Here is a 26,947-nt window from a genome sequence, read left to right on the forward strand (position 1 = left end):
AAACATATCTTCTCGTATGTTACGAAATACAAAGGTAATTATGGTGTGCAATTGACTGGACAGGAGTTTTGGTATATGTCTAATGTCTATACATCTTTATAGTGGCATCATCATCATCATATAAGCCGATGGACGTCCACTGCAGGACATATGCCTTTTGTAGGGACTTCCAACATCACAATACTGAGCCGCCTGCATCCAGCGAATCCCTGCGACTCGCTTGATGTCGTCAGTCCACCTGGTGGGGGTCTGCCGGAGATTCTTAACACCCCTTGCCCCGCCGTTACCGTAACCGCTGCCAGAGCCAGGAATAGTGGGGCTGCCGGGGACTAGGGGCATTGTCGTGGCATTATTGAATTCTAACTCCAGTCTGATTGACACAAATCATGCTAGATATAAATTATAAATATTATTTGTCAGAATTACTTGTTAAGTTTCCATAGGACAAATATGATCTCTGTATTTATGCGATATTTGTCCTAACATCTAGCTGACTTTGTTATATAGGCCTGCTTATAGACGGCCGCCTGGCGCAGTCGGAATAAAGAAAACGCCTTTAAAAATATTTGTCTGCTATTTTTTCTTATAATGAAATAATTTAACAATTATTACCTTGTGCTATTCTCTCGCCAAACGGAACAAGCAGTTTGTTGCCGAGTTGTGCTTGAGGACTCCTTCACTGATCTCCCTGTCTTTTTTGAGTCGCTCAATTTCGAGCCTGTCTGTGTTCGTCTAATGCTGCCTATCCACCAAAGCGGAGCGAGGCAGTGGAGCTAAGAGGACTAATGCGGAGTAGAGTTGCGCGCTGTGTCTGTCCACCGGAGTGAAGCGAAGCAGCGGAGAGAGAAAGTAATGCGAAGCCGAGTTGCAGACGTGATTCCCCGCTCCGTTTCTCCGCTCCGCTTACCGTTTTTATAGAAATTTTTAAACTATCTCGCGAGTCCGCGAATCCAATGAAGAAGAGCGGAGATTTGTGCAATCCTATTGGTTAATATTTTTTCCGTTTCTCGGCACCGTTGCCTCGCTCCGCTTCGGTGTACTGGCAACTTAATGGGCTTATTTTGTCGCGATTTTTAAGGGTAAGGTAGATTATCCTGTTACTCTTCTAATGTGGATTACAATCTTGCCTAGTGAAAAGTATGATGAAATCCAATATAGCGAAGGCATTTTCGCTTACTAGCAAGCTTGTTCGCTTACTTATAAAATTACTAAGTGTACACTTTTGTTGTAGAATTTAAACTATCGTGAGTGTTACTTATTAACATTATTTTTTTCTTGCGACGTGGCACGGGCGAAACAGTTTGACTGTTTGGATCGCGCTGCGTTTTTCATGACTAAGGGCCCCGTATGTGTTCGAAACTAGTCGGACATACACGTGAGTTTTAGCCGTGTTTTATAAATTTAATATTAACTATGAACAATTAATATTAATTATTAAATTTATTATAATGTTCGAAACTAGTCGGAAATACACGTGAGTTTTAGCCGTGTTTTATAAATTTAATATTAACTATGAACAATTAATATTAATTATTAAATTTATTATAATGATTTTATTATTAACATTTCACAGTTTATATGATTGAATTAGAAATGTATGCAAAACGATTGACCATTGAGATCGGATGTAAGGAAGTAAAGGTAAATCCGAAAAAACTGATGTCGTGTGAAAAAATATCCATTTAAATCTTGCAAAACAAAAAAAAAACGTCTCGCTACAGACAGATAACATTGAAATAGTGAAAAACGATCACTGTAAAAAATTACTAAGTAGTGAATCGAGTATCTAATTGCGGATTTTATTACATTTAAACCTTGTTAACTAGGTATCTCTAGGTATCTAACCTACATCTAAACTAATATTATAACGAGGGTAGATTCGATTTTTTTTCGCCAAACCCATACGTGTGAGGTATCTATAGATGATAGGTCTTCAAAAATGTTCAGTTTTTTTAGTACGTCATAAATCGTACTCGTAATATGTATGTAAATAATGTGTAGGTATATGTAATTAATGAGCAAAAAATTTATGTTACTTGCTGCTACGGAACCCTTCATGAGCGAGTCCGAATCGCACTTGGCCGCTTTTTTTAAATATTCAATCATTTTCCATGTCTGTGTAATCCTCACATCAAATTATATGAACAGAGTCAAAAGAAAACCCAAAGTAAGGGAAGAAACACAAAGATAATACCATTGTTGCGTACAAATTTGAACGCAAAATAATATTAGCCCTTTTGTCTTTTAGACAAGCGAGCGTGTAATCTGAAAGGTCTTTAATGTCCACAAAGGAGATTAGGACAGGGAGATTAACCTTAAAGTCCTTATTCAATGTTTTGAGATAAAACACACAAGGTAGCTAAGTTTGTAAGAGCCCATAAAATATGCACAGACAAATGTTCGACAATATACTTATTTGTAAAAGCTTTGGTAAACATATTCAAATCAAACATTTTACCTATACTACTACTAGCAGACGCCACGTGGTTTCACCTACGTAGTTCCCGTTCCCGTGAGGATACGGGGATAAAATATAGCCTATAGTACAAGGGGATAGTGTAGCTTCCCAACAGTGAAAGATTTTTTTCTAATTATTTCAGTAATTTCGGAGTCTATTCTATTCAAACAAAAAACAATCAAATCATTCCTCTTTATAATATTGCTTTTTTTTATTATTCTTTAGAAGTTAGCCCTTGATTACAATCTCACTTGATAGTAAGTGATGATGGAATCTAAGACGGAAGCGGGAAAACTTGTTAGGAGTAGGATGAAAATCCACACCCCTTCCGGTTTCTACACGAAGTGAGAAAACATTTCGCCTTTGTTTAATTATAAATGCTGAGGTACAGGTTTCTAGTCCCCCGTCAGACTTAAAAATAGCCGTTTCTTTTAATCAATTTTATTTAACAAATAAAATAAATGAAAGTCTATACTAATAAATGTAAAGTTTGTGGTGTTTTAGGGGGTAATCTTTGTATCTACTGAACTGACTTTGATTACTTAAAATGTATAAAATAGCTTTCTCTTTTAATCAATTTTAAGTAATAAAATAAATGAAAATCTGTACTAATATTATAAAGATGTAAAGTTTGTAGTGTTGTAGGGGGGTAATCTCTGTATCTATTAAACTTATTTTGAAAATTATTTTACCACTAAAAAGCCACGTTATTAGTATCATATATTTTATATCCGTATTCTCACGGGAACAGTAACTACGCGAGTAAAACCGCGGGGCGTTGGCTAGTGAAAAATAAAGTAAAAACCTAATGAAGACATATTATATTGATTGTGTTGCCACCTTGCATTCTGGTAATGGTGATGTCAACGTCCTGAAGCGCGATTCTGTGACAAGTAACTATTACTTGTCAGTGCGAGTTTTAAATTAATATCTATCTCTCTTTCTTTAATAAGTTGTTAGATAGAGAGGGATAGAAACGAATAGGGATAATGACTAGGTTTGAATATATCGATTTTTATGATACATTCGGGTAAATAAGGTCAATGTTAACTAATTTATACATAAAAAGCAAAGATTGTCTGGATATTTGCAAAATAAATAAGATTATAAAATTTTAAAATCTATTAATTTTTTTTATCGTAACTAAATGAAAATTCATACAGTTTTAGCTTCCTTACATTAAATGTGACATTTTCAATAAATGAACTATAAACATAAACGAACAAATAACAAAGATATTAGTAATTTTGTTTGAACGTCCATACAAATCTAACGATCAGCGAGCCAACGACGTCACTAAATCGTGCCATTTTGTATGAAGCGTTTTTCAGGGATCAAATCTGACCCTTTAAATCCCTGTAGCTCCGGAAGTAATGATCGCAGATACCCTGTTACTTTTATAAAATTGCTTTGCTATTAGTATACTCTTAATTTATATACTATTAAAAAAACTGTCATCATCCCAGACTCGCAATGTCAAGTTATAAAACATCGTTAGGTGTTAATAACGTTATTGATTGGCATATTTCCATGCGTCATTTATTTGTAGTACGTCGCAAAGAGTCCAACGACGAGGTAGTATGGGGTCACCAAAAATAGACTAGCTGTGACGTCACACGGTAGGGCAAAGAAACGCCTTTTTTATGCTGAAATAAAAAAAGGCGTAAAGGCACATAAGTCAAATAATAATAAATAATTAAATAAAAAAAATATATAATCGCTACAATATCAAATGACAAACATAATTAGCTAATATATATAAAAATGAATTGCTGTTTGTTAGTCTCGCTAAAACTCGAGAACGGCTGAACGGATTTATCTCATCTTGGTCTTGAAATGTTCGTGGAGGTATAGGGAAGGTTAAAAGGTGAGAAAAATTAGAATAATAGCTGGGAAAACCATAAAATCAACCCTTTTCTATTTCCCATATAAACGTTTGAGTTTTTAGTAGGAGTAGGAGTAGGGTAGGGGTAGAATAGAGGTAGGGTAGGGGTAAGGGTAGGGGAAGGGTAGGGATAGGGTAGGGGTAGAGTAATATAGAGTAGGGATAGGGAAGAAGTGCACATAAGTCAAAGCGAAGCTTGACCGGGTCCGCTAGTTAGCTAATAAAAAATACCTAATACAAAAAATGTCACAATACATTTTTTCTTTTTTATTTTTATATTTATTAGGTAAGTAAATAATTTTTTGGTTTGTATGGGTTGGTTTGATGATACACCAGAACCTTCTCAAATCCGGGCTGCTATTAAGAATTTATTAACTATACTTATAATAAATCTGTAGAGAGGTCAATTGTGTTCATGAAATATATTTCCAAAATAACTATCAGGGGTTGATTAGTGATCGATACAGATGCAATCATAAAAATTTTTGTTTGTCTGTCTGTATGTTCGTTATAGAAACAAAACTACTCGACGGATTTTAATGAAACTTGGTACAATTATTCTTCATACTCCTGGGCAGGTTATAGTATACTTTTCATCACGCTACAATAAATAGGAGCAGAGCAGTAAAGGGAAAACGGGAGATGTTACTCCATTTTTACAGCGATACTACTGTAAGGGCTGGATTAAAGGGGTCTAAGAGCGGGCGAAGTCGCGGGCGTCCGCTAGTATTGTAATAATAAGCATTACGAAAAGAAGAGACGAATAACACCCAAGGGATATAAACCTCATTCATTAGGTATCAGCGCGCTTGGGAACTTGCTTATTAAGACTTCTTGAGGCGTTTGTGACAGGTTTGATATATTGTATGGCTCTACCCACAAATTAATATGTTATACATATGTGTTCAGCCCCTGTAGTCAAATGACACGGCGATTCTCTCTCTACGATCGCAAACGCTTCGAAAACTAGAAAAATGTATGGGAATGACAGATCTTGTTCACATGGCCTTTTTTTTTATTATTTTTTGCAAGTTAGCCCTTGACTACAATCTCGCCTGATGGTAAGTGATGATGCAGTCTAATATAGAAGCGGGCTAACACTCTTAGGAGGAGGATGAAAATCCACACCCCTTTCGGTTTCTACACGACATCGTACCTTAACGCTAAATCGCTTAGCGGTACGTCTTTGCCGGTAGGGTGGTAACTAGCCACGGCCGAAGCCTCCCACCAGCCAGACCTGAACAAATTAAGAAAATCTCAATGTGCCCAGCCGGGGATCGAACCCAGGACCTCCGTTTAGTAAATCCACCGCGCATACTACTGCGCCACGGAGGCCGTCAAAACCTCCTGACCAGGACCTGATATGACCTGTCGATATCAAATGTCATTCCCAAACATTTTTCTAGTTTTCGAAGCGTTTGCGATCGTAGAAAGAGAATCGACGTGCCACTGGCTACAGGGCAGATGTTCTCAATCATTCAATAGCTTTTAATTATTAGGTCAAGGGTGTTGTAACATCACACTGACAATTTGGGAGCACATATGTCTGCGCACGCACGACAGTACATTAAATATTACAATAATCATTGTCAGTTTGAATGACCTACATTTTTATTTCACGAAAAAGTTGTACATAGACTGCGATGCGATACTTCACGTCTGTCGTCCCACACAATCAGCAGGGTTATTGTATCTCGCTGTATCATTCAAATAATGAGTCAGTAATTACATCGTTTTTCATCATATTTTCGTTTATATTATTTATCATCTAACATTATATTTTCAACGAAATTACATAAGTTACATTTTACGTAAAGTGGCAGTAAAATTGATGTGGCAGTAGTAATTAGTAAGATTATTTCAACGAAATATCGTTATTTACGTATTTTCGTTCAAATAATCATGTTAGATGATCATACAACGAAAATATCACTGCCATTTAATATAAAATGACGTAGTCAATATAATATTGCTGAAATAACTATGTTAGATAATCACAATTACGAAAATACGATGAAAAACGGTGTAGTGACTTACTATTTGAATGGTACACCGAGTTACATAATAACCCAGTAGCAGCAAATTTTACGTTTTGTACGTTTTAGCAAAAACGTACAAGCACACGACAACGCGCCCGTTTGTTGAATCGAATATTATTAGCCATCAATGGCCAAAAAAATATTGCAGTGCATTTTTTATTAAAATTGATATATTTTTGGACCCTTACTCCAAGTGCTATACTTGTATATGTATTCTGTAACTCAATTAAAGAGATAGCGGTTTTTTACGATTGCACTGTCATTGATTGAAATTCAACCAGTTGAATGAATGAATGCAATATACTTTATTGGACACTAAAAAGAAGCAAGAAATTAACTTAAAAACTAATGTACAATTGGCGGCCTTATCGCTAATGAGCCATCTCTTCCAGACAACCAATCGAAAAACCAGTTTAAACCGTTTAATCCATAAAAATTTACGATTTTCAGGAACGGCTTTAATAAACACAGCACTTACTTGGTACCGCCTTCATACTGAGCAGAAGGTACGATGTTATTTTTCACTTTTTAGTTTAGTAGAAACATTTTTGTGATTTTGAAGTCGGTTGTATTTTTTTATTCGTCACGAGATTATCTCATTGGTCGCATTCTAGCGCCAAAGTAATTACATAGAATAAACATCTCTTATTATGTTTATATGTCACAATATTATATGTCACAATAGCATAAACTCAGGGTCACGTCCCGTCATACAACTTGACTGTAACAAATTGCAATGGCTCACGATGTAACAGCACTATTATTTTGTAAATATAAAATGCATGTGTATTTCAAAGTGACGATAAGCCTTGATGAACAACTGACAAGCATGCTCGATACATTTTGTTTGTTGGAATTTACTCCTTATGAATCGATATTTCATATGAAAAAATATGGGCAGTAAAATCGATGAACGAATGCCAGCACATTTTTTGTGCGCAACCTATTTTGCGCACCTTTCACTTTTCAGGCGTAGTATTAAAACGTACATAGTGTATGCTGCTGGGCAACCATTCTACTTAATATTATGAACGCGAAAGTTTGTATGGATGTTTGGATGTATGGATGTTTGTTACTCTTTAACGCTGCTACTACTGAAGCGATTTGGCTAAAATTTGGAATGGAAATGGATTTTACTCTGGATTAACACATAGGCTACTTTTTATCCCGAAAAAATCCATGCTTTCTCGAGATTTGCGAAAAAAGATGATTTTAGTGATATGAATGTTTGTTGCTCTTTCACGCCTCCACTACTTTACCGAATTAGTTGAAATTTGGTATTGAGATATATTATAGCATGGATTAACACATAGGCTACTTTTTATCCCGAAAAAATCCATGGCTCCCGAGGGATTTGTGAAAAACTAAATTCCACGCGGACGAAGTCGCGGGCGTCCGCTAGTAGAATTATAAGTACAAGAAAGGCTGTCAAATAACGAAATCAGGACGAAAAATTAAATGTTCTGTGTGTTATTGTGCATGTGTGCAAGCCGCTAGTGTTACACCGTGCACTGATTGTTATCGATACTCGATATAAAATTCCGTTCCGTTCCGTTAAGGTCATCCGTTACTTACAGTGCCCCAAACTTTTCTAACCCGGTGGCCAAAACTGAAACTAACGTTCGAATCGTAATCGTTCGTCATTTTGCAAACCAATAAACTAAATCGCGACAAAACCGTGTCAGGTACAGCTGTGGTACTGTAATTACGTTTTATTGATGAAGCCTTGTACGGAGTTTGCTTTTATAGAAATGTAATAATTTTATATTGAAATATAAATAAAATTATATATATATTCTGAATATATATGTTCCATTCGATCATGACCTGTCAGAAATGCTTATATCTAAGCGGCCGCAATTTAATGTAATGTGTTGTGATATCTAAATCACTATCAAAATCGAATGATTTTGACTGACAACGGCATATCAATCAGCGACCTATTTCTTTCTTTCGATATGAGGATCAAAGTAGTTTAATTAAACAATCGATAACTCATGTTTCCATATCTTTAATCAATACTTCAGTTATCGATCCTCAACTTCAGATACGATACAATATCGCGCTAAAAGTTGACCATAAATGCTAACACAATTATTGATAAAAGATAACGTTGCCATTACAATACATAAGATAGCTATAATCTATACATAAGATAGATATAATCTATACATTTATACATGGACGGCCTTCGTGGCGCAGTGGTTTGCGCAGAGGATTTACAAGGTTCTGGTTCGATCCCCGGCTGGACTGATTGAGGTTTTCTTAATTGGTCTGACTTATGAGAGGCTAGTTCCGATACGATGTCGTGTAGAAACCGAAAGGGGTGTGGATTTTCATCCTACTACCAACAAGTTCCATCTTAAATTGCATCATGACTTACCATCAGGTGAGACTGTAGTTAATGGCTAACTTATAAAGAATAAAAAAATAGTAACAATGCAGTATCCATTTGTTACATTTGAGGCACTACCAAAATACTAGAAGAAAGGTCTAAAAAAAACTGCCAGGAAACTGAATAAGTATCGTAACCTTGTGTCGTTTCTTTACAGACTATGCATAAGTTGTCCTATAGTTTACTTCCCAGTCTCGTTGGTGCAATGGTTGGTCTATGTGATTTTGAATCACGAGGTTCGAGTCCTGGATCTCCTCTAAAAAATTTACAGTTGAAATTCTGGTTGGAGTTGGAAAGTTGATGGAGTTAAACCCCCGTGCTTCGCAAAGCACGTTAAGTCATCGTAACTGCACTTTATTTAATGAACCATAGATACGTATATAGGCCTCAGACCAATTATAATAGGACCTGCCTCGCTACTTCCCTGTCAAAGTATTTATAAGATCAATGACCTTACGCGTTCACAAAAACTGTTTCTATAGAATCGATGTTTCATTGTTATAATCGTTTTGATAGTGTATAGAGCTTTTTATCGGTACTGGTTTGTGTAGTTACATTGAATTAAAGCTTCTAGTTTATTAAAAGATGAAGTTATTTTTCATTTGTAAGTATTAACTTAATTAACTATACTAAATTTCTAATACAACAATATTTAAAAAGAATCGATTCTTCTGACGGAATAGCAAAAATTCGAATATTTTTTGTATATATTCCGTGGAGAGTCTAAACGATGTATTTGTTAGTCTTTGTAAAAATTACAAGTGTGTGTGTGTATTACGAATAAAATTTATAGTAGCGTATAGTTTAAGGACACAAAATACATTTATAGATGTTAAATATTTTCGTCGTTTACCTCGTCCCTCTCAAAAAAACCGACAGAAAATTTTGTTGCAGAATTTGGGTACGGTGCATCTCCATATCTAATTCATCTATGATATAGGAGTAGGAGTTTAAATGTGATGAACATTTCGTATTTTACCTCGGAGGATAAAATAATCTTTTTTCAAGGTATTTGACGAACATGTTACTCGTAATTTAAAGTCTATGCAATTTTCTTATTGGCTGAGGTAATAAATGATGTCAAGACATTTGTCAAGTTAATTTATTATGAAATACAGAGTCAACCAATCTGTGGGAAATTCTGAGATCAGAATCCAAAATATGTAACGAAAATTATGCAATTATTCAACATAGGGACTATGTACCCCATTTTCTGTAAAAAATTTCTACAATATTTTAAAAATGTGAAAACACTCGCTTGGTTCGTATGGTTTTCCTTGAAACGATTTTTATAACAAGATATTTCTTGGACTTTATTCCATGGCATTACCATTCGTCTTTTAATTCTCTAAATAAGCCTTTAGAAATATTAGACTTTTTGAAGTTGTTTGGGATTTTTAACCAACTAATCAATCCTATAAGTCGGCTACCCTCGAAATACTTTGGGAGAATCTGGGAATTCCCAAAAACTACGCCTATTACGCTGACTTTGTCAAAAATTATCTTTGTGTTTCTGATTGATGACGAAGAATGACTTGTAAGGTCCGAGTCCAAAGCGCACTTGTCCGGTTTTTTGTGTATGTTACACAATATTTTTACTAATTGTGAAGTGTTTTTAATAATATTAGTTATCACGGTGCAACCCATCTCTGTAAAATTAGAAACTAATTAGAATTTATGAATCATTCCATAAAAATCAAAGGTCCTTACTATAAGAGAAGCTAAACACTGGACTGCAGACCGCGCACGACCACTCAGATCGAACGCCGGTGACAGACTTAAGACTGACTCATTCTTATTGCCCCCACTACCAACGAACATGAGGTAGTGTATGTAGTAATATAGGTATCTATTTACTATACACAAACACTACAGTTATCATTATATTATAGCCGGACTTTCAGAAACAGAAGCGAAATTATAGTCAACAAAGTATGAAAAAGTATTGAATACTGCAATTTCTTCCAGTCAATCTTTGTTTTCAGGAATTTTGTTTTCTTTTTTCTAGGTATTTGTACTACACGTTCTAAAATATTTTTCAAATGAATTCATGTTGCCTCGCTGATGCTCTGGAATGTTACATGGGACAACTTGTCCAAAGTTTCCAGGACTTTGTGAAGAAAACCCTCCTCTTGATGACTGTTGGGCTGGCGGCGATTGTTGGTGTGCTATACTATTTACTAAATGGGACCAAACATAGCACTTCTGGAGATGCCATTCCTCGTAAGTGTTTTAAAATTCAACGGAAGAAAGTAATTTTAAAACGAATCAGTGTGCACGCCGTGCCGTCTGATTTTATCATTACCTAGTACTCGATAATACCTAATACACGAGAATATTTAATACACGAGAATACCTGAGACACAAGAATACCTAATGTCAGCCACTGACGATTAAGTAATCGTCTGCAGCGCTAACGCCTTGACGTCCGATAAATCTTGTATTGGTCGCGATGTGCTTGACATCATGCTGATGGCGACCAACTCTTTCAGTTTGACGGCCTCGATGGCGCAGTGGTATGCACGGTGGATTTACAAAACGGAGGTCCTGGGTTCGTGGGTGGTCTGGTGGGCGTCTGGCTTGTGGAAGGCTTAGGCCGTGTTAGGCTAGTTACCACCCTACCGGCAAAGACGTACCGCCAAGCATTTTAGTGTTCCGGTACAATATCGTATAGAAACCGAAAAAAGGGGTGAGGATTTTCATCCTCCTCCTAACAAGTTAGCCCGCTTCCACCTTAGACTGCATCATCAACCACAATCTTACCATCAGGTGAGATTGTAGTCAAGAGCTAACTTGTAAATAATAGAAAAATAAAAAAAAAGCTGTCGAACTGTTAGCGCTGCAGGCATGTGAGATTACTTGATCGTCAGTGGCTGTCTTAGTACACGTTTATGCGTTCGATCCGTATTATTTTTTACATAGCTTTCGATATTTATTACCTACTATGCGACTAAATGAAATTAAGACAATAAACGTACTTGCATCAACTTATCTGCATCGTAGGTATATATCGGACGCATTGCATCAAAAGGATTTTTAATTTTACGGTAGATAAAATCCGTTCGATGCGATGCGTATGATGTGGATCTGTGGACGACTACCGTAACTATGACTAAAATTCATTTTTGAAGTCAGTTCAAAAGGATTTCGTTCATGAATTTTATTTGTCCAGTGGCTAATCCCGACAACCTAACGAATATTGACAAAGAAGACAACATAAAAAGCCGTCGTAGCGTTAAAATGAGAAATATGAGTTCCCAGTGCCATTTATTATGCGAAAAGTCTTGTAAAACAACTGATGTAAATCACGATCCACCTCTGGAGAAGAAGCGAAGTATTGAAGAAAGAGTCATAAAAAATACCACATTCTCCTCTTCGAAAGTTAGTAATTAATTTGTTATCATTATCATCCTACTACGGGATGTTCGCGACTTCGTCTTCGTGAAATGCAAAACTACCCTACTCTAATTATCCTTTTTCAACTCCTGGTTCTAAGCAACCTCTTCACCAATTTTCAGCCACACTGGCCCAGATGCTAAACGGTTTTAAAACTATTTTATCATATATGTACAAACTAGCAGACAGCGCGCGGTTTTTCACGCATATTTCCTGTTCCCGTAGAAATACGGGGATAAAAATATAGCCTATAGCACTCGGGGATAGTGTAGCATCCCAACAGTGAAAGAATTTTTAAAATCGGATCTATTCAGTGCAAACAAACAAAACAAGTCTTTCCACTTTATAATATTAGTATAGACTAGCGGACTCCAGCAACTTCGTCCGCCCTTAGTCCTCTTTAATCCAGTCCAGCCCTTACTTACTTAGTAGTATCGCTATAAAAATGGAATAACTTCTCCCGTTTTCCCAACATTTCCCATCACTGCTCTGCTCCTATTGATCATAGCGTGATGAAAAGTATACTATAACCTGCCCAGGAGTATAAAGAATAATTGTACCAAGTTTCGTTAAAATCCGTCGTGTAGTTTAGTGTAGTTAGTTTAGTAGTGTAGACAGACAGACAGACAGTCAGACAGACAGACAGACAGACAGAAAGACAGACAGACAGACAAAAATTTTACTGATTGCATTTTTGGCATCAGTATCGATCACTAATCACCCCCTGATAGTTATTTTGGAAATGTGTTTCATGTACAAAATTGACGTCTCTACAGATTTATTATAAGTATAGATTATAAAGATTAAACAATGAACGATACAATAATGGATAACTTAATCGTAAGCACTTATTTATTTCCAGCTACCTACCGCCCGTAATGCCAACAGTAAACACAGTAGTTTTATAAGAAGCAGGTATGTCAATATACTCTATTTCTGTTCCAGGAAGCTTCATATACGTTATGTTGTGATACTTGTACTGTTGTACTAGCATACTATGGATATAACAGCTTTGGATTTTTCCGGGATATTTACCTGTGGTCTGCCCCAAGGTTTAATTTATTTCCACACCAAATTACATCCAAATCGTGAAATGGTAATAGACAGACAGATAAACAATAAACTAATCTGGAAAAAAATTCCATACATTTCGTTGATTATGAGCTTTTCTTTATTTTGTATCTACTTAAGTTATTTTAACTTAAAACCAGTCGGCAACTTTGGACGCATCGCATCAAACGGATTTTTAATTTTACGGTAGATAAAATCCGTTTAATGCGATGCGTCCGATACGCACGATCGGATCAGTGGACGCCTGCCATTAGTGTATGTTTCATTTTAAACAGACGGGTCTTAGATTCTATAGTTATGACATACTTATATCATTTAGAATACAATATTTTCAGCAGAAGCTTCAAAAGTGGATTTAAAAAAGAAAATCAATGTTGAACATTGACAGAACAAGAGACTGAGTGGAGTCACGCACTTGTGAACGTTGTGTGTAGGGTTAAAGGATCCTTTGACAGTCGACTAACACTCCCCTTTTCAACTCAAGTCACTCTCCCCGCCTATCCTTATTAACCCATAAAGAATTACACAACAAGAAATGTGGACGGCTCGAACGCCACGAGCAAACTGAAGCCAAACGTACGACGGTTGACGAGCGCCTTAAATAACAAGTTGTTATCGCCAACCGATTGCTACCCCTCTCTAACTCCCTACTCCTTACGTCCGGCTCGGACTACTATTTCCTACAATATATTATGATCCAAAACCGAACTCTTTTCTGAAATAAAATCTACCTAATACCTCTAATCTAATCTACCTTTTAAACTAGCTGAAGCCCCGTAAGAATAAAATATAGCCAATGACACTCACAAATAACTTGGCTTTCTAGTGGTAAAAGTGTTATCAAAATCGGTTCAGTAGATCCAGAGATTACCCCCTACAAAACTTTACCTCTTTCTTTTAATAGATAACGGACGCCTTTATGAGACCTTTGTTTGTTAATTTATATTTGTTCAATTTCAGACCGCCAGCCTATTATGATCCGCCATCGAAAGGCAACTCAGCCCAATCTCTTCAACCTAAAAGCTGTAAACGTAAGTTAGATAACGTGATGAAAAGAAACACAACGATTGATTTGGTATGGCGAGCTTTGATTATGGCCAGCACGGCTATTCTCTAACGATGTTTTGTATGACTCGCAAGTGCGAGTTTCGAATTCAACGCTATCTTTCTCATTCTATAGTATCGTGTTAAACAAAGAGAGATAAAGGTGAATTTGAAACTCGCACTTGCGAGTTATCGAAATATCGTTACAGAATAGCCTAGCAGATATCACTTCTTTTTTATTCTGTACAAGTTAGCCTTTGACTAAATCTCGCCTGATGGTAAGTGATGATGCAATCTAAGATGGAAGCGGGCTTGTTAGGAGGTGGATGAAAATCCACACCCCTTTCGGTTAGTACACGATATCGTACCGGAGAAATCACTTGGCGGTACGTCTTGGCCGGCACGGTGGTTAACTAGCCACGGCCGAAGCCTCCCACCATCCAGACCTGAACCAACTGAACCAACGCTTGCAGCCCAGCCGGGGATCGAGCCCAGGACCTCCGTTTTGTAAATCCACCGCACATACTACTGCGCCATAGAGGCCGACGCAACCGTCAACCGTTACAGCTATTTACGTATACATCGGAAGAACTTAAAAAGCTAAAGTTCGGGGCAGGAAAACATTTAAGGCCGTTATCACCGCATTTTGATAAGGTCTGATAGCTTATTCTGCTAAAAAAATTGTTTTATCATCTATACTAATATTATAAAGAGGTGAAGTTGATTATGAGGTTGGTTGCAGGGGTGAATATGATTATGAAGTTGGTTGCAGGGGGTAATATCTGGATTTATTGAACCGATTTTGAAAATTCTTTTACCATTAAAAACCACGTTATTTGTGAGTTTCATTGGTTATATTTTATCGCTGTAATCTTGTCGGAACGAAAATTATGCGGGTGAATCCGCGAGGGCGTCGACTTTTAATAATATAATCTATACTAATATTATAAAGCTGAAGAGTTTGTGTGTTTGTTTGTTTGATTGATTGAACGCGCTAATCTCAGGAACTACTGGTCCGATTTGAAAAATTCTTTCAGTGTTAGATAGCCCATTTATCGAGGAAGAAAGGAAGCTATATATTATCTCCATACTCCTACGCGGGTGAAACCGCGTCAGCTAGTATAAATATAAATCATCCTCCAAAATGGGAAACACTGCTAAAACGAAATAAATATTTAATTACAGCTGTCATTTCATCACTGCCGAAATGTTCAAAAGCCATTTCAAAGAAAAATTCCTGCTGTTCCGTTTGCTGCGAAGATCAAAATAAATATTGATAATATCCATTTAATAGTTAGTATATATATATATGAATGTATCACTAATCATGTAAACCATTATAACTATTTTCTTTGCTGTAATAAAGACACAAATATACATCCTGTAAATATATTTGACAATAATAATTCTTATGTACTCGTAGGTAGGGAATTGATGTAGATATTTCAATGAGAAAGAGGAAATAAGTAATGAGGATGATGACTAGGTTTGAATTTATTAATTTTTATGAGACATTCGGGTAAATATGGTCTATATTAACTAATTAAAACACAAGCTCCCATTCGCACGAGAGCTTTTTAACGGACGTTAAAAAGCGTTCAAATACAACAAACGCATTCCCAAGTATATTGCTCACACGCTGTCGTGTGAACATAATTAAATTTACTTGGAAACAACTAAGATTTTCGATTTTATAAAATTCCAAAATCAATCAAAAAATCATTTAATAAGATAAAAAAATCATACATTTTTACCTTCTTTACATTCAATGTGAAATTTTTCAATAAATGAAGTATAAACATAAACGCTGTAATAACAAAGATATTTGTTAATTTTGTTTGAACACCCATACAAAAATTTCACGCATCGATGACGTCATTTATTCGTACCATTCAGTATGGGGCGTTTTTGAGCGATCAGTAACAGTAAATATAACCCTTAAAATTCCTTTAGCTCCGAAAGTAATGACACAGATACCCTGTTACTTCTACAAAATAGTTTTACTGTAAGCATACTCTTGTTGTTTATACAATTTGAAAAATTGTCACCATCTCTAATAAAGGCGCCTGCAAAAATTTTGGCCGCAATAACAAATGCATGTATTATAGCATTAATATATACTGACTGAGCTTGCATAGCCTGACTTTAGTGGTTTATTTTCATCAATTTCGCTACTGAAGTAGGTATTTGTCCATAATGTAAGTAAATTGTAATACTAAAGTTCGGAGTTCTTTTTATAATGTCAAAATAAATTCAAACGTATGTAATTTGAAAATATACTGTAACATTATTACATAAAAACATACTTTTATTTATGTAATTTCATGAATCAAACGGTTGAGAAATGGCGGAGTGTACTGGAACGCTTTAGTTAAGTTTGAGCGAAACAATGGAGGGCAGCATTAAGTAAATTGGGCCAATTTGTCATCGGTGAAAGCGTCAACATAATGCTGGTCGGGGAACTCCATTTTCTAGTAGAGTTTGCAGCGTTTTCTCATAATAAAGTACATCGCACAGTACCTATGTAAATATTATACAGGGTGATCTGAAGTACTTCCCATAACTTCAAGGTATTGACAAGTCCACTTATAGGGGGCGAACTGCATAACTAATTTTGTCATTATTATTTTTTTTTTCATTTTAGATTAATGGAATAATAATCCAGTTAAAATTACTTTTAATTTTATATGTTTACTACTTGAAATAAATGATTTTTGATTTGATTTGATATGATTTGACGAATTAAAAAAAATGGGAGTCACTACAAATAACAATCAATTAATAATTAATTTATTGTGATTTGTAGTGACTTCCAATCCCGTACAAAACCACTAGTGGACCTTGGACCCCTAGGGGTCCACCTAGACCACTTTGGGAATCAATGGTCTATACTAATGTTATAAAGCTGAAGAGTTTGTTTGTTCGTTTGCTTGAACGCACCTAACGCGCGCAAATCTCAGGCACTACTGGTCCTATAAGAAAAATTATTTAGTGTTAGGTAGCCCATTTATCGAGAAAGGCTGTACACTATATATTATCCCCGTATTCCTACGGGAACGGGAACTACGCGGATGAAACCGCGCGGCGTCAGCTATTAAAAATATATTTTCAAATATTGTTCTGTGATCTTTTTGCATAGAAACTTTTGCTATGCTAATAAATAGAGCATGTAGATTGACAGTCTATGAGCGAAATCTTTTGAACAAAGCTGTCAGTTGTATGAATAGCAAAAATTCAACTAAAAATCAGTGAAATAACAAATATGGAATAAACCATTAAAGAAAATATCGCATGTTTGCAACATATACTTTAGAAATGATTTAGTTTCTGTATTCTGTAACTATCTGATTAATAAAAAATATTTAATAGTACAAAATATGACGAAACGGACTAACATTTATGAAGGTATAATAAAATATTAAGCTAATTTTTATGTTTTTTATGTACGATATCCGGTCCCAGGAACAAAATATTTATATATTAATGAAAGGTGCAATATTTATTTTTAATGCTAGCAACCCACCGTCTAACAAGATGCACAAAACATCATGCAGATCGCGAGCAAAACACGATCAGTTTTATCGGATGTCAAGCCGTCAAGCCGCCGACGGAGGCCCTGGGTTCGATCTCTAGCTGAGCCGATTGAGGTTTTCTTAATTGGTCCAGGTCCACTTTTTTAAATTTAATAAAATTTTCACTTCTACCCTTGATATTTCAGGTCTGTTTCAATATTTCGACCTGCAATTTCAAGTAGTTTTTTTTTGTGCTTCAAATATTAGGGGTACATCGAACACTATAGACATTTTTCGGGCTACGCCGCTCGTCTATAATGCACGCCATTGACGGTCAATTATTCTCACATTCGTTGTCGTTTGATCGTGTATTGGTCGCTGCGTGCATGACGGCTCGACTTATGAAACGTCTTCGCTGCCGTTTGCGCTGCAGAAACGTGAGAATAATTGACCGTCAATGGCTGACTTAAGGCCTTTTCGGGAATCGGCTTTTTCGGGAGGAATTAATTATTTGAAAACCATTCCTACAGGTAAATATTTTATGAAAAGCAGTCCAAGCCGGTGTCATCATAAATACTCTCATCGTCAATATGAAGAAAATAACACAAAATCATTAGAAGCGAAACCTATCGAAATAATCAAGGCATATGGGAAAATGTTTATCGATAATTTGAAGTTGTCATACCTAATGCTGTCTGACTTGGCTAGACTTGCAAGCAACTACTTTCCAATTATACTGCTTTTACTGGTAATCCTCTTCAGCCTGGTTCTGCCAGACTTATCGAAGCAGTTGCGCAAAAACAATGAGCTCAAAACTATCAAGAATATTCTGAGCCGCATTGAGGTAACTGTTTATAGAAAAGTAATATCTTTATATGTATGTGATGTAAGCCACTGACCATCAATTATTGTCACGTTCCTACAGCGGTGACGGCTACAACTAGCGCGTAACCGTAAACGCGAATTTGTAAGGAATTGAAACAGTTGTGCAGTGGTGCCACTAGATGGCGCTGTTTCAATTACTAAGACATTCGCGTTTACGGTTACGTGATAGTCACAGTTTGAAAACATTGGAAACTGCCTCTAGGCACGCAGATTGTGTGTTGGTCGCTGCGTGCATGACGGCTCGGCTTGAGATGTTACTTTTTATTCCCAAAAAAAAAAATGTGAGCCGTCACGGGACGCCTGGCAGATGTGAACCATCGACTTTGTTTTGTAAAAGAAAAGAACAAATTGCAGAAAATTTTGTGACAGGAACTAAATAAAAGGTGGCGACGCGTCGCCACAGCATGCGTCGCCACGCCAGAAATCGGTTTTACATGCGGCTATAGATGTTTCACATCAAAAACACATAAAATTAAAAGTGGGATTCATCGTAATAATTTAAATCTATTGTACGCAATTTTTTCCCCTTTCATCTAAATCCGTTCAGCCGTTTTTCAATTGAGTGCTTGCCCGTTTTCTACAAATATACTCATACTTACATCTTTAAAACTTATAAATATACAAATATTTATAATTTCTAACCCCAACAAATCTTACTGTTATAAATATTTTATAGTATTAACAGGATGAGGTAAAACGAGCTGAGGTAGATTGCTTTACTTCCAACGAAAGGATGAACAACTTACACAATGCACTATATGAAGACGCTAATGGCTTCGACCTAAGTAAAGTGACTGATGAAAAGGTTTGTATTGGCTATTGCTGTTAGCGTTACGCTAGCCACAAACGGTCAATTATTCTCACGTTTCTCAAAAACAAACGGCAGTACCCACGCGGCATACTATACAAGTCATGTACCTACGCAGTGACCAACACACGATCAATTATAGTCGTGGGTGCTATAAGAAACGTGAGAATAATTGACTGTTTGTGGCTAGCATTAGCGATTATAATGAAATAACTGAACTAATAACGTCTAGTATCACCCTCCCCTTATTCTAATCTTAGGCAGGGCCCGATCCAGGGCGGGGCAAGCACGGCCAGAGCGGCAAAAAATGAGGGGCGGCAAAAATGAGAGGCGGCAAAAATTAAGTGCGGCAAAATTGACTTATTCCCCAGCAGACTTATTTTATTTCTTTCAACTCTCTCTGTCTCTCCAGTCGGCCCCTCGTGACTGAGGATCGTAACCACCTTAGCGAGTCATCTTTTGATAGACAATGCTTTTCTATCGAGTACAGTCTCAGGCCATTTGAACGGCACTTTACAACTGGTAATATATAATAACTAGCTGACGTCGCGTGGTTTCACCCGCGTAGTTCCCGTTTCCGTAGGAATACGAAGATAATATATAGATTTTAGCCTTCCTCGATAAATGGGCTATCTAACACTGAAAGAATTTTTCAAATCGAACCAGTAGTTACAAATATTATCGCATTCAATCAAACAAACAAACAAACTCTTCAGCTTTATAATATTAGTATAGATAATAAATATTTTTTTATAAAATTTTTAATAGTGTTTATTTCATATTATAATTGTTAAAAATTAAAAAAAAAACGAAAAGAAGAATGAGATAAAAAAAGTGTCTTTGGTGAATGTAATGACGGATCCGATGACAGAGATAAAATATAGCCTATGTCACTCCGTAATAATCTCCTTAATGGCGGAGTAATCCGTGCAAATGTCCCTTAAGTTCAGGGCCCTCTAATCCTTACCAGAAAATCGCGATCTAGTTCGATCGCGATTTTCTGGTTTTTGAAAATTTTGAAAATGAAAAAGAGCTGATGAATATTTTTAGACCTAACCAGTTAAGATAGCAGTGGGGCCAATTTTTTTTATTTGCACCAGGGCCCTTGGTTACCTAGCTACGCCCCTGATAATAATATATGTTTCTATTGGTGAAAGAATTTTTCAAATCGCTCCATACATACATACAAAAATACAACATAGTATGGATTATTATTAAAACTAATTCGACGTATGACTGTATCTCATATTTCTGGTTGTTCCAGAAATTTTCTAAATCATGAACACAGTCTACTTTCAGACTGAACAATTCCGAAACCTCTCAACTAGATGCAGCCAGGAATTACAAACCACACGATCTGATCCTAGCATGGTGGAAAACTAGCCTGGAATCTTTAGCAGATTCACCGGACACAGTCCAAGAGCTTCAAAGAAGGTTAATTGTATTAAACCAATAGCAATTGTTATCAATGGCGTAACTACCCAGGGGTTAGACGGTGCAATGCCCCGACGTCCTCAAGCTCGAATCGAATCCTCACCAGAAAATCCTCATCGAACTGAACTTGTAGAACTTGAGAGCTGATGATAAAGTATGAGCATAGCATTTTAATTTATTTGTCTAAATTTAATATTTTTACTTGATAAAACGTAACCAGTTTAGATAGCAGTGAGGCCCCATTTTTTATTAGTACCAGGGCCCTTGGTTACCTTGCTACGCCACTGATTGTTATCATAGTTACTTGGCATCGCGGTTTTTGTTGTAATATAAGAATAAAATTAGCACGTACCATTCCAGTTTATTATAATTATCTGCATCTAGATCCATTGAACTAAAACGGGCAACCGAAATGAGCGAAAGAGTAACTTGCGTTCAGCTCGTTGAGCTATGACGGTGACTTTGGTTCTTCTGCTGATCTCCTCATTTCTGATTCGATCACGCAGAGTTAGGTACTTCCAGGATAGCTTGTTCCATCGCTCGCTGGGTGCCTCGGAGCCTATACGGACCATAGTTAGCGACAACGTCTTCTTTATTGGTATAAAAAAAAACACACATTTACATATTATGTCATCTTTTAAGGATATTAAAAATAAAAGTAAATAGTTCAGTCAAAATTTCCACGCGAGTCGCGCGTTTCTGGAAGTTGATAAAAATAGAGTAGCAAATTGTATTTATATATTTATTGCTTTAATATATTTCTTATTTCCCACAGGAAATTACCCTCATGTCAGTACTCTACACCAACTCGTTCGATTCTCTAGAAAAAATGAAAGATGCTGTGCCAGAAACGATCGTCAATAAATAAAATATTATATTGTCTGTTTTTGTTTCTCATCATCATTTTCTGGCCTTATAGTCAGGCCCTACTCCTTACCTATAAGAGACGGGAATATGGAGCTTAGAACCACCAAGCTGCTCAAATGTGGGTAGGCGGGGTTATAGGGGATGATTTGATTATGTTTAACTATTTAACTAATAAAACTAATTTATATCGAAGGTATGTACCTAGTAGTAGGAGCAAGTATAGGAAGGCATGGAGCATGAGTTGACAAACTTTCACCTTTTTTACAATTAGGATGGTCTGGTCATCGCGGGAATTTATTTCAACAATGGTCCATAACTAAAAATAATACTTAAATAAATATTGTATTCAAATCAACATATTTAGAGTTTCTCTGCGTGATCGAATCGGAAATTAGGAGACCCGCAGAAGAACCAAAGTCACTGACTATTTAGTGAGTCGCGAAGCTGAAGTGGTAATGGGCAGGATACATAGTACGAAGAGCCGATGGACGTTTTGGAATGGCGACCCTGCGCCGGATACCGCAGTGTTGGTCTACCCCCCACTAGGTGGACCGAGGACATCGAGCAGGTTGCAGGGAACCACTGGATGCTGGCGGCTCGAGACCATTGTGTTTGGAAATTACTAACGCGACTGGCAGCGTGACGGTGTCCATGCTGCCTAACAAACAACTTAGACAAAACTGAGCTCAAGTCATCAAATATCCTTTTATTTATACCAACACTGATACCCCCCTACATTATAACATAAATATTGAATGGTAATCTACCCGTAATCGAGGAACTTGCTGTACCGACTCTTAAATCTATGCTTCTAACACTATGTTCAGCAGTGGACGTCCATCGATTGATAATGATTATGATGGATGATGATGACCTAGGATGAATTAATATTTCCTATTTAATGTATAAGCTGAAATGTATTACGGTCCTTTGGTATAAACTTCTTGGTTTAACTGTACCTGTAATATTCTTTTATCTATGGTATCTATGGTAATATTAATAACAAAACAAAATTTGACAGCATCAAAGTACTTACAGGATTTCTAAGTCATGAATTTACAACCTAAAATAATACTATGTAATTTTTAAAAGCAAACAATATTATGTGTGTAAATTAATGGAAAGTTTTATGTAAATCTTACAAAAATGCTTCAGTTTTACAAAAAAATATTACTAGAAATAGTACTGTTTGCTACCATGGTTACGCTGGCGGGACATGTTACAGTTAATATTTGGGAGCGATATTTTGTACAAAATAAACTTTCCGATATAAAGAACAGCTTAGATCATCTGAAGGTAAAATCAATAATTGGTTCATAGTACAAGTTAAGGAGTTTATGATCCCCGACCCAGAAACGATTTCCATCCACATTTCATCCATCAGGCTTAATAGACGGAGAGCTCGTGATCTTCGTCATTTTATAAAAGTTGAGTCAGCAGTCAATCAGTCATTCTCCTACCATAAGTAAGTGCGGCAGCCAATTATGGAGTTTGGACCGTGGTGTCTTTAGGAGGCTTTAAGGATCCAGACCTTCAACTGTCTAAATATAAAGTATATTTTTTTTTATATTTTTATCAGCATAATATGAGAAATAATATCCCCATTTGCTAAACACTTGGCTTCGCGGCAACCTTTCGAAAACACTATTTCATTTGAAACCCCTCAAGGGTCTCTAGCGAAGCCAACACGGTCCAAGATCCATAATTGGCCACCGTATTTATGGTAGGAGCATGAATTGAAAAACTATCAGCTTTTACAAAATGACGAAGGTCTAGGATTCACGAGCCCTTAGTCTATAATTATAGTCACGCGCAATACATTAAAAAAATCTGTTTTCATGGTCCCTAGATAAGTAACAAGACCGCTAAAATTTATTAACGTTTATTTTAATGTACTTCCTTGTATGCCATAGTATACACAATTATTTGTGAATTTCATAATATCCTGCATATCTTGAATCTTTTATAATATCATGGATCGCCAAAACCTTGCTTTTACAATTTTAAAGTAAAAAATGTTTCAGATTACAGTCCACAATATGGAATACGCCTACGATGACTTACAAAAATCTCTTATAGATATAGCAAAAAGAAACGTAAAACTCCCCAACTCTGTTTACTCGTCTTTAATAAAACAACCAATCGAGAAAAAAAACGGTTTTCATGATGGTCTACTAGATCATCTAAATATACTTGCAAAAGTTAATGATAAAGCTCGTGTTTTGATTGATAAGAACCCTGGAAGTAACAAGAATGCCAAAGTTGTTACTAGGCTTCCAATTATAACAGAAACTGCAGCAAGAATGATAACAGTAACAGGCATAAATCCTGCATCTGTAGTGAATCGGAGTAACGGCATGTGCACAAACAACTGTAGAACTACAAATAGCGTAAAAACTTGCACGGAAGATTGTAGAAGTAATAACATAACGCATCAAAAGTTTTAGGGAAAAAATATATGGTGAAAATACGCTAAAATTTACAATTAAAGTGTTTAATATCTACTCGTATTATTATAGTCCTTGTCATGCGTATTTTTTTTATATTTTCAATCGATATGAGATTAAATTAATGGTAGAAATTAAAATTTTTTGGGAAATCTGTGTCAAGAAAATCTGTTTTAAAAATATACTGTGCGTTGGCAGCGCTTTAAACCATTGTAACCATTTGTTAAAATAATACAATGTTGTTACTAGTATTATACCTTTTTCAGTTCAGCAAATTAGCAGTTCTCGAGATACTAAATAATATTGTTATAAAAATAGATTTTAAAGAAAATTCAAATAAAAACACGTAACATGTTTTTTGTTTTATTTGACTATTAATAAAATGTGCATAAAATCATCAACATTGGCTTGTACTAAATACAGTCTGTATTTTTGCTTCTGCTGTTTAAAAAGTATTTATCAAAAAACTCCAAAACATGCAGTCCTGGATGCTGAATAGTTTTTATTATAGTTCCTTGCTAGTAAAACGACCGGTACTTCGTATCCGAAGATGGAGTCTGTTAATTTTTTCTTAATCTGGTTTCTCTGGAATAATAAGAGTTTAAAGAAGTATCTAGACTATTGAAGTAAAATTTTTGTAGAAGTCTTTCTCTACAACACGAACTATTGGATCATTCAATTGTCCAGTTTTTTCAAATGTAATATTTTTGTTGTTAGCTGCTTCCTCGGGAATTATAAAACTGGGTTCATTTAAAGGCACACATACATTGGGTGGGACAAAATCTGTTTTTGGATACCATACAAAATCGCCTTTTTCCAAAATATTAGCCAATGTTTGTAACATTTCTATTTGAACATCAATTTTTGGTTTCTCTTCGGCGAATTTTGTGATTGTTTTTTCTAAATCTGTATATGAGTCTTTTAGTCTTGAAATGTTGAGCTGAAATGGAAAATATATATTGAGATGAGACTTGAGATACGAATCTCTAAAGCATCAAGGCGGATAGCTGAACATCGATTGCTCAATGAATACATTCGTAAAATAATCAAAACATGCAATAATAGGCTTGGTAGTTAGCTTGGCGTCAGGTTCTGAAGTCTGACAACTACATCGCAAGACAACTTTGGCCAGCAATGCATTAGCTGTGCTTATTTATGTTGAACATTCTTGCGCTTTACTACAATCATGCCTGATGGAAAGCAATGATGAGGTCTAATATAAAGCGCGCTTGCCTAAAAGTTGCCTATTTACTCTTGCCTTGAAGTACTGCGAATGACAATGGGTATTGACTTAACATCAAGTGATCTACAAGCTTGTTTGCTAGCTTTTTAGATGCATACTTCGTGATACAAACTCAAAAGACACTAGCTATCTATCTTTTAAACTTTCTAAAACGATAGATTCAAGAAGTTTGAATACATACCCTCATACCATTGATGTTTCTTTTTATTATAACCAAATCGCTTTTATTGCTGTTCTTACAATGGAGTTTACATAAACCGATCGCAAAGACTCCAATACTGACTGATAGTGCTACCATTAAGAGGAATCTAGAGAGGTTTTTCAAAACATCACACGTTGTCGGCCTTTGGACAAAATGCATGGTCTGCATAGGCATATGTTGATACGAATTTCGTTGCCTTGCTCTACGGTTGCGTCTTCCGCAATATTCCATTTTGAATATTTTTTTTTTACTTTTTTTAATTTACAGCCTCGTTTACAGCATCCTATGAATGGATCACTTTGATTGTTATTCTCTTTATAACTTGAACATATTTCTAGATTCTAATGATTTATGTTGCGAAAAAACCAAGGTTACCTAATTTCTTTTTTTAGGTTTAGTTTAATATAATCATATTTTACTAATAATATCATTGTTTAATTTTAAATTTACGCCGTTTGTTTGAATTTGACAGACGTACAAAACAGTATTGTCCCTTTTTTATGTAACATTTGAAAGTTTCATTTGACAATATTCCATAATTAAAGCAAAGAGGTTAAATAAGAAAGTACATAATAACAATAAACGGCAGATAAGTATTGATATATTAATAGTAAAATGATAATTAAAAAAAATACAACCTACATCAAATCATTACTGGTGGAGTCAAATAATACATAAAACAAGCATATTCAGAAAGTCCTCAGAAACAGCTTCGATTTAGATGATTTTTTTTTTAGTTTTTTATGTTATTTAAAATCAGAAATGTTTTGGTGCGGCGACGCACATTTATATCAAAAATACTACCGACTTCAAAAATACAAACGTATGCTGAAAACTAATAAGCGACAGAAAATATTATAATATTTTTTATGTATTGATCACTTTCAAGGCGGTGCCAATAGTCTAATTAATAGGCCGACAATCAGATCAAGTCATCTACCGTTTTCTTAGGTTTAGGTTTCGAATTGTTTTTCATATATATATGATATAGATATTCGGAATATACCCTTTATAATAAAAAAAGAATTATCAAATCGGACCACTCGCATAACTTTTATTCTTTTTTTTTAATAGAAAAAAAGAATTACCAAATTTGGAAAAACATTTTTAACCCTAAGAGTAGGAAAATAGAAGATGACTGATTTTCCCGTTTTATAATGATGACAAAAAATTCAAAATGTTTCTATCTTTATTTAGGTACAATGCCATCTTACGGAATGTATCAGTACTTCGTTGAAAGTTCAACCCCGTGTTTTCAAGT

At 35.7% G+C, this 26,947-nt stretch overlaps 1 protein-coding gene and 1 long non-coding RNA gene across 2 annotated transcripts; one reads left to right on the plus strand and one right to left on the minus strand.

The window, feature by feature from the left end:
* The first annotated feature begins 9,894 nt into the window (after positions 1 to 9,894).
* Positions 9,895 to 13,088, plus strand: LOC112056910 (uncharacterized). Its single transcript, XR_008251277.1, has 4 exons — positions 9,895 to 10,038; positions 10,786 to 11,000; positions 11,950 to 12,158; positions 13,036 to 13,088. It is a non-coding gene; the product is annotated as an uncharacterized LOC112056910 (long non-coding RNA).
* An 11,548-nt stretch (positions 13,089 to 24,636) lies between these two features.
* LOC112053378 (uncharacterized) lies at positions 24,637 to 26,267 on the minus strand. The gene is made up of 2 exons (XM_052884277.1): positions 25,666 to 26,267; positions 24,637 to 25,181 (listed from the first exon to the last, which is right to left on the minus strand). Exons 1-2 carry the CDS (start codon positions 25,915 to 25,917, stop codon positions 24,855 to 24,857), a joined length of 579 nt encoding a protein of 192 aa, XP_052740237.1. The 5' UTR covers positions 25,918 to 26,267; the 3' UTR covers positions 24,637 to 24,854.
* Between the last annotated feature and the right edge of the window lie 680 nt (positions 26,268 to 26,947).

Source organism: Bicyclus anynana, chromosome 11 (assembly GCF_947172395.1).
Source record: "Bicyclus anynana chromosome 11, ilBicAnyn1.1, whole genome shotgun sequence".
NCBI lineage: Eukaryota > Metazoa > Arthropoda > Insecta > Lepidoptera > Nymphalidae > Bicyclus > Bicyclus anynana.

Excerpts from the sequence above, each read along its gene's own strand:
- LOC112053378 (XM_052884277.1), bottom strand. The coding sequence starts at position 25,917 with ATGGAATATTGCGGAAGACGCAACCGTAGAGCAAGGCAACGAAATTCG. Across the intron at positions 25,182-25,665 it reads GAAACATCAATGGTATGAGG|CTCAACATTTCAAGACTAAA; the intron begins GTATGTATTCAA and ends TTTCCATTTCAG.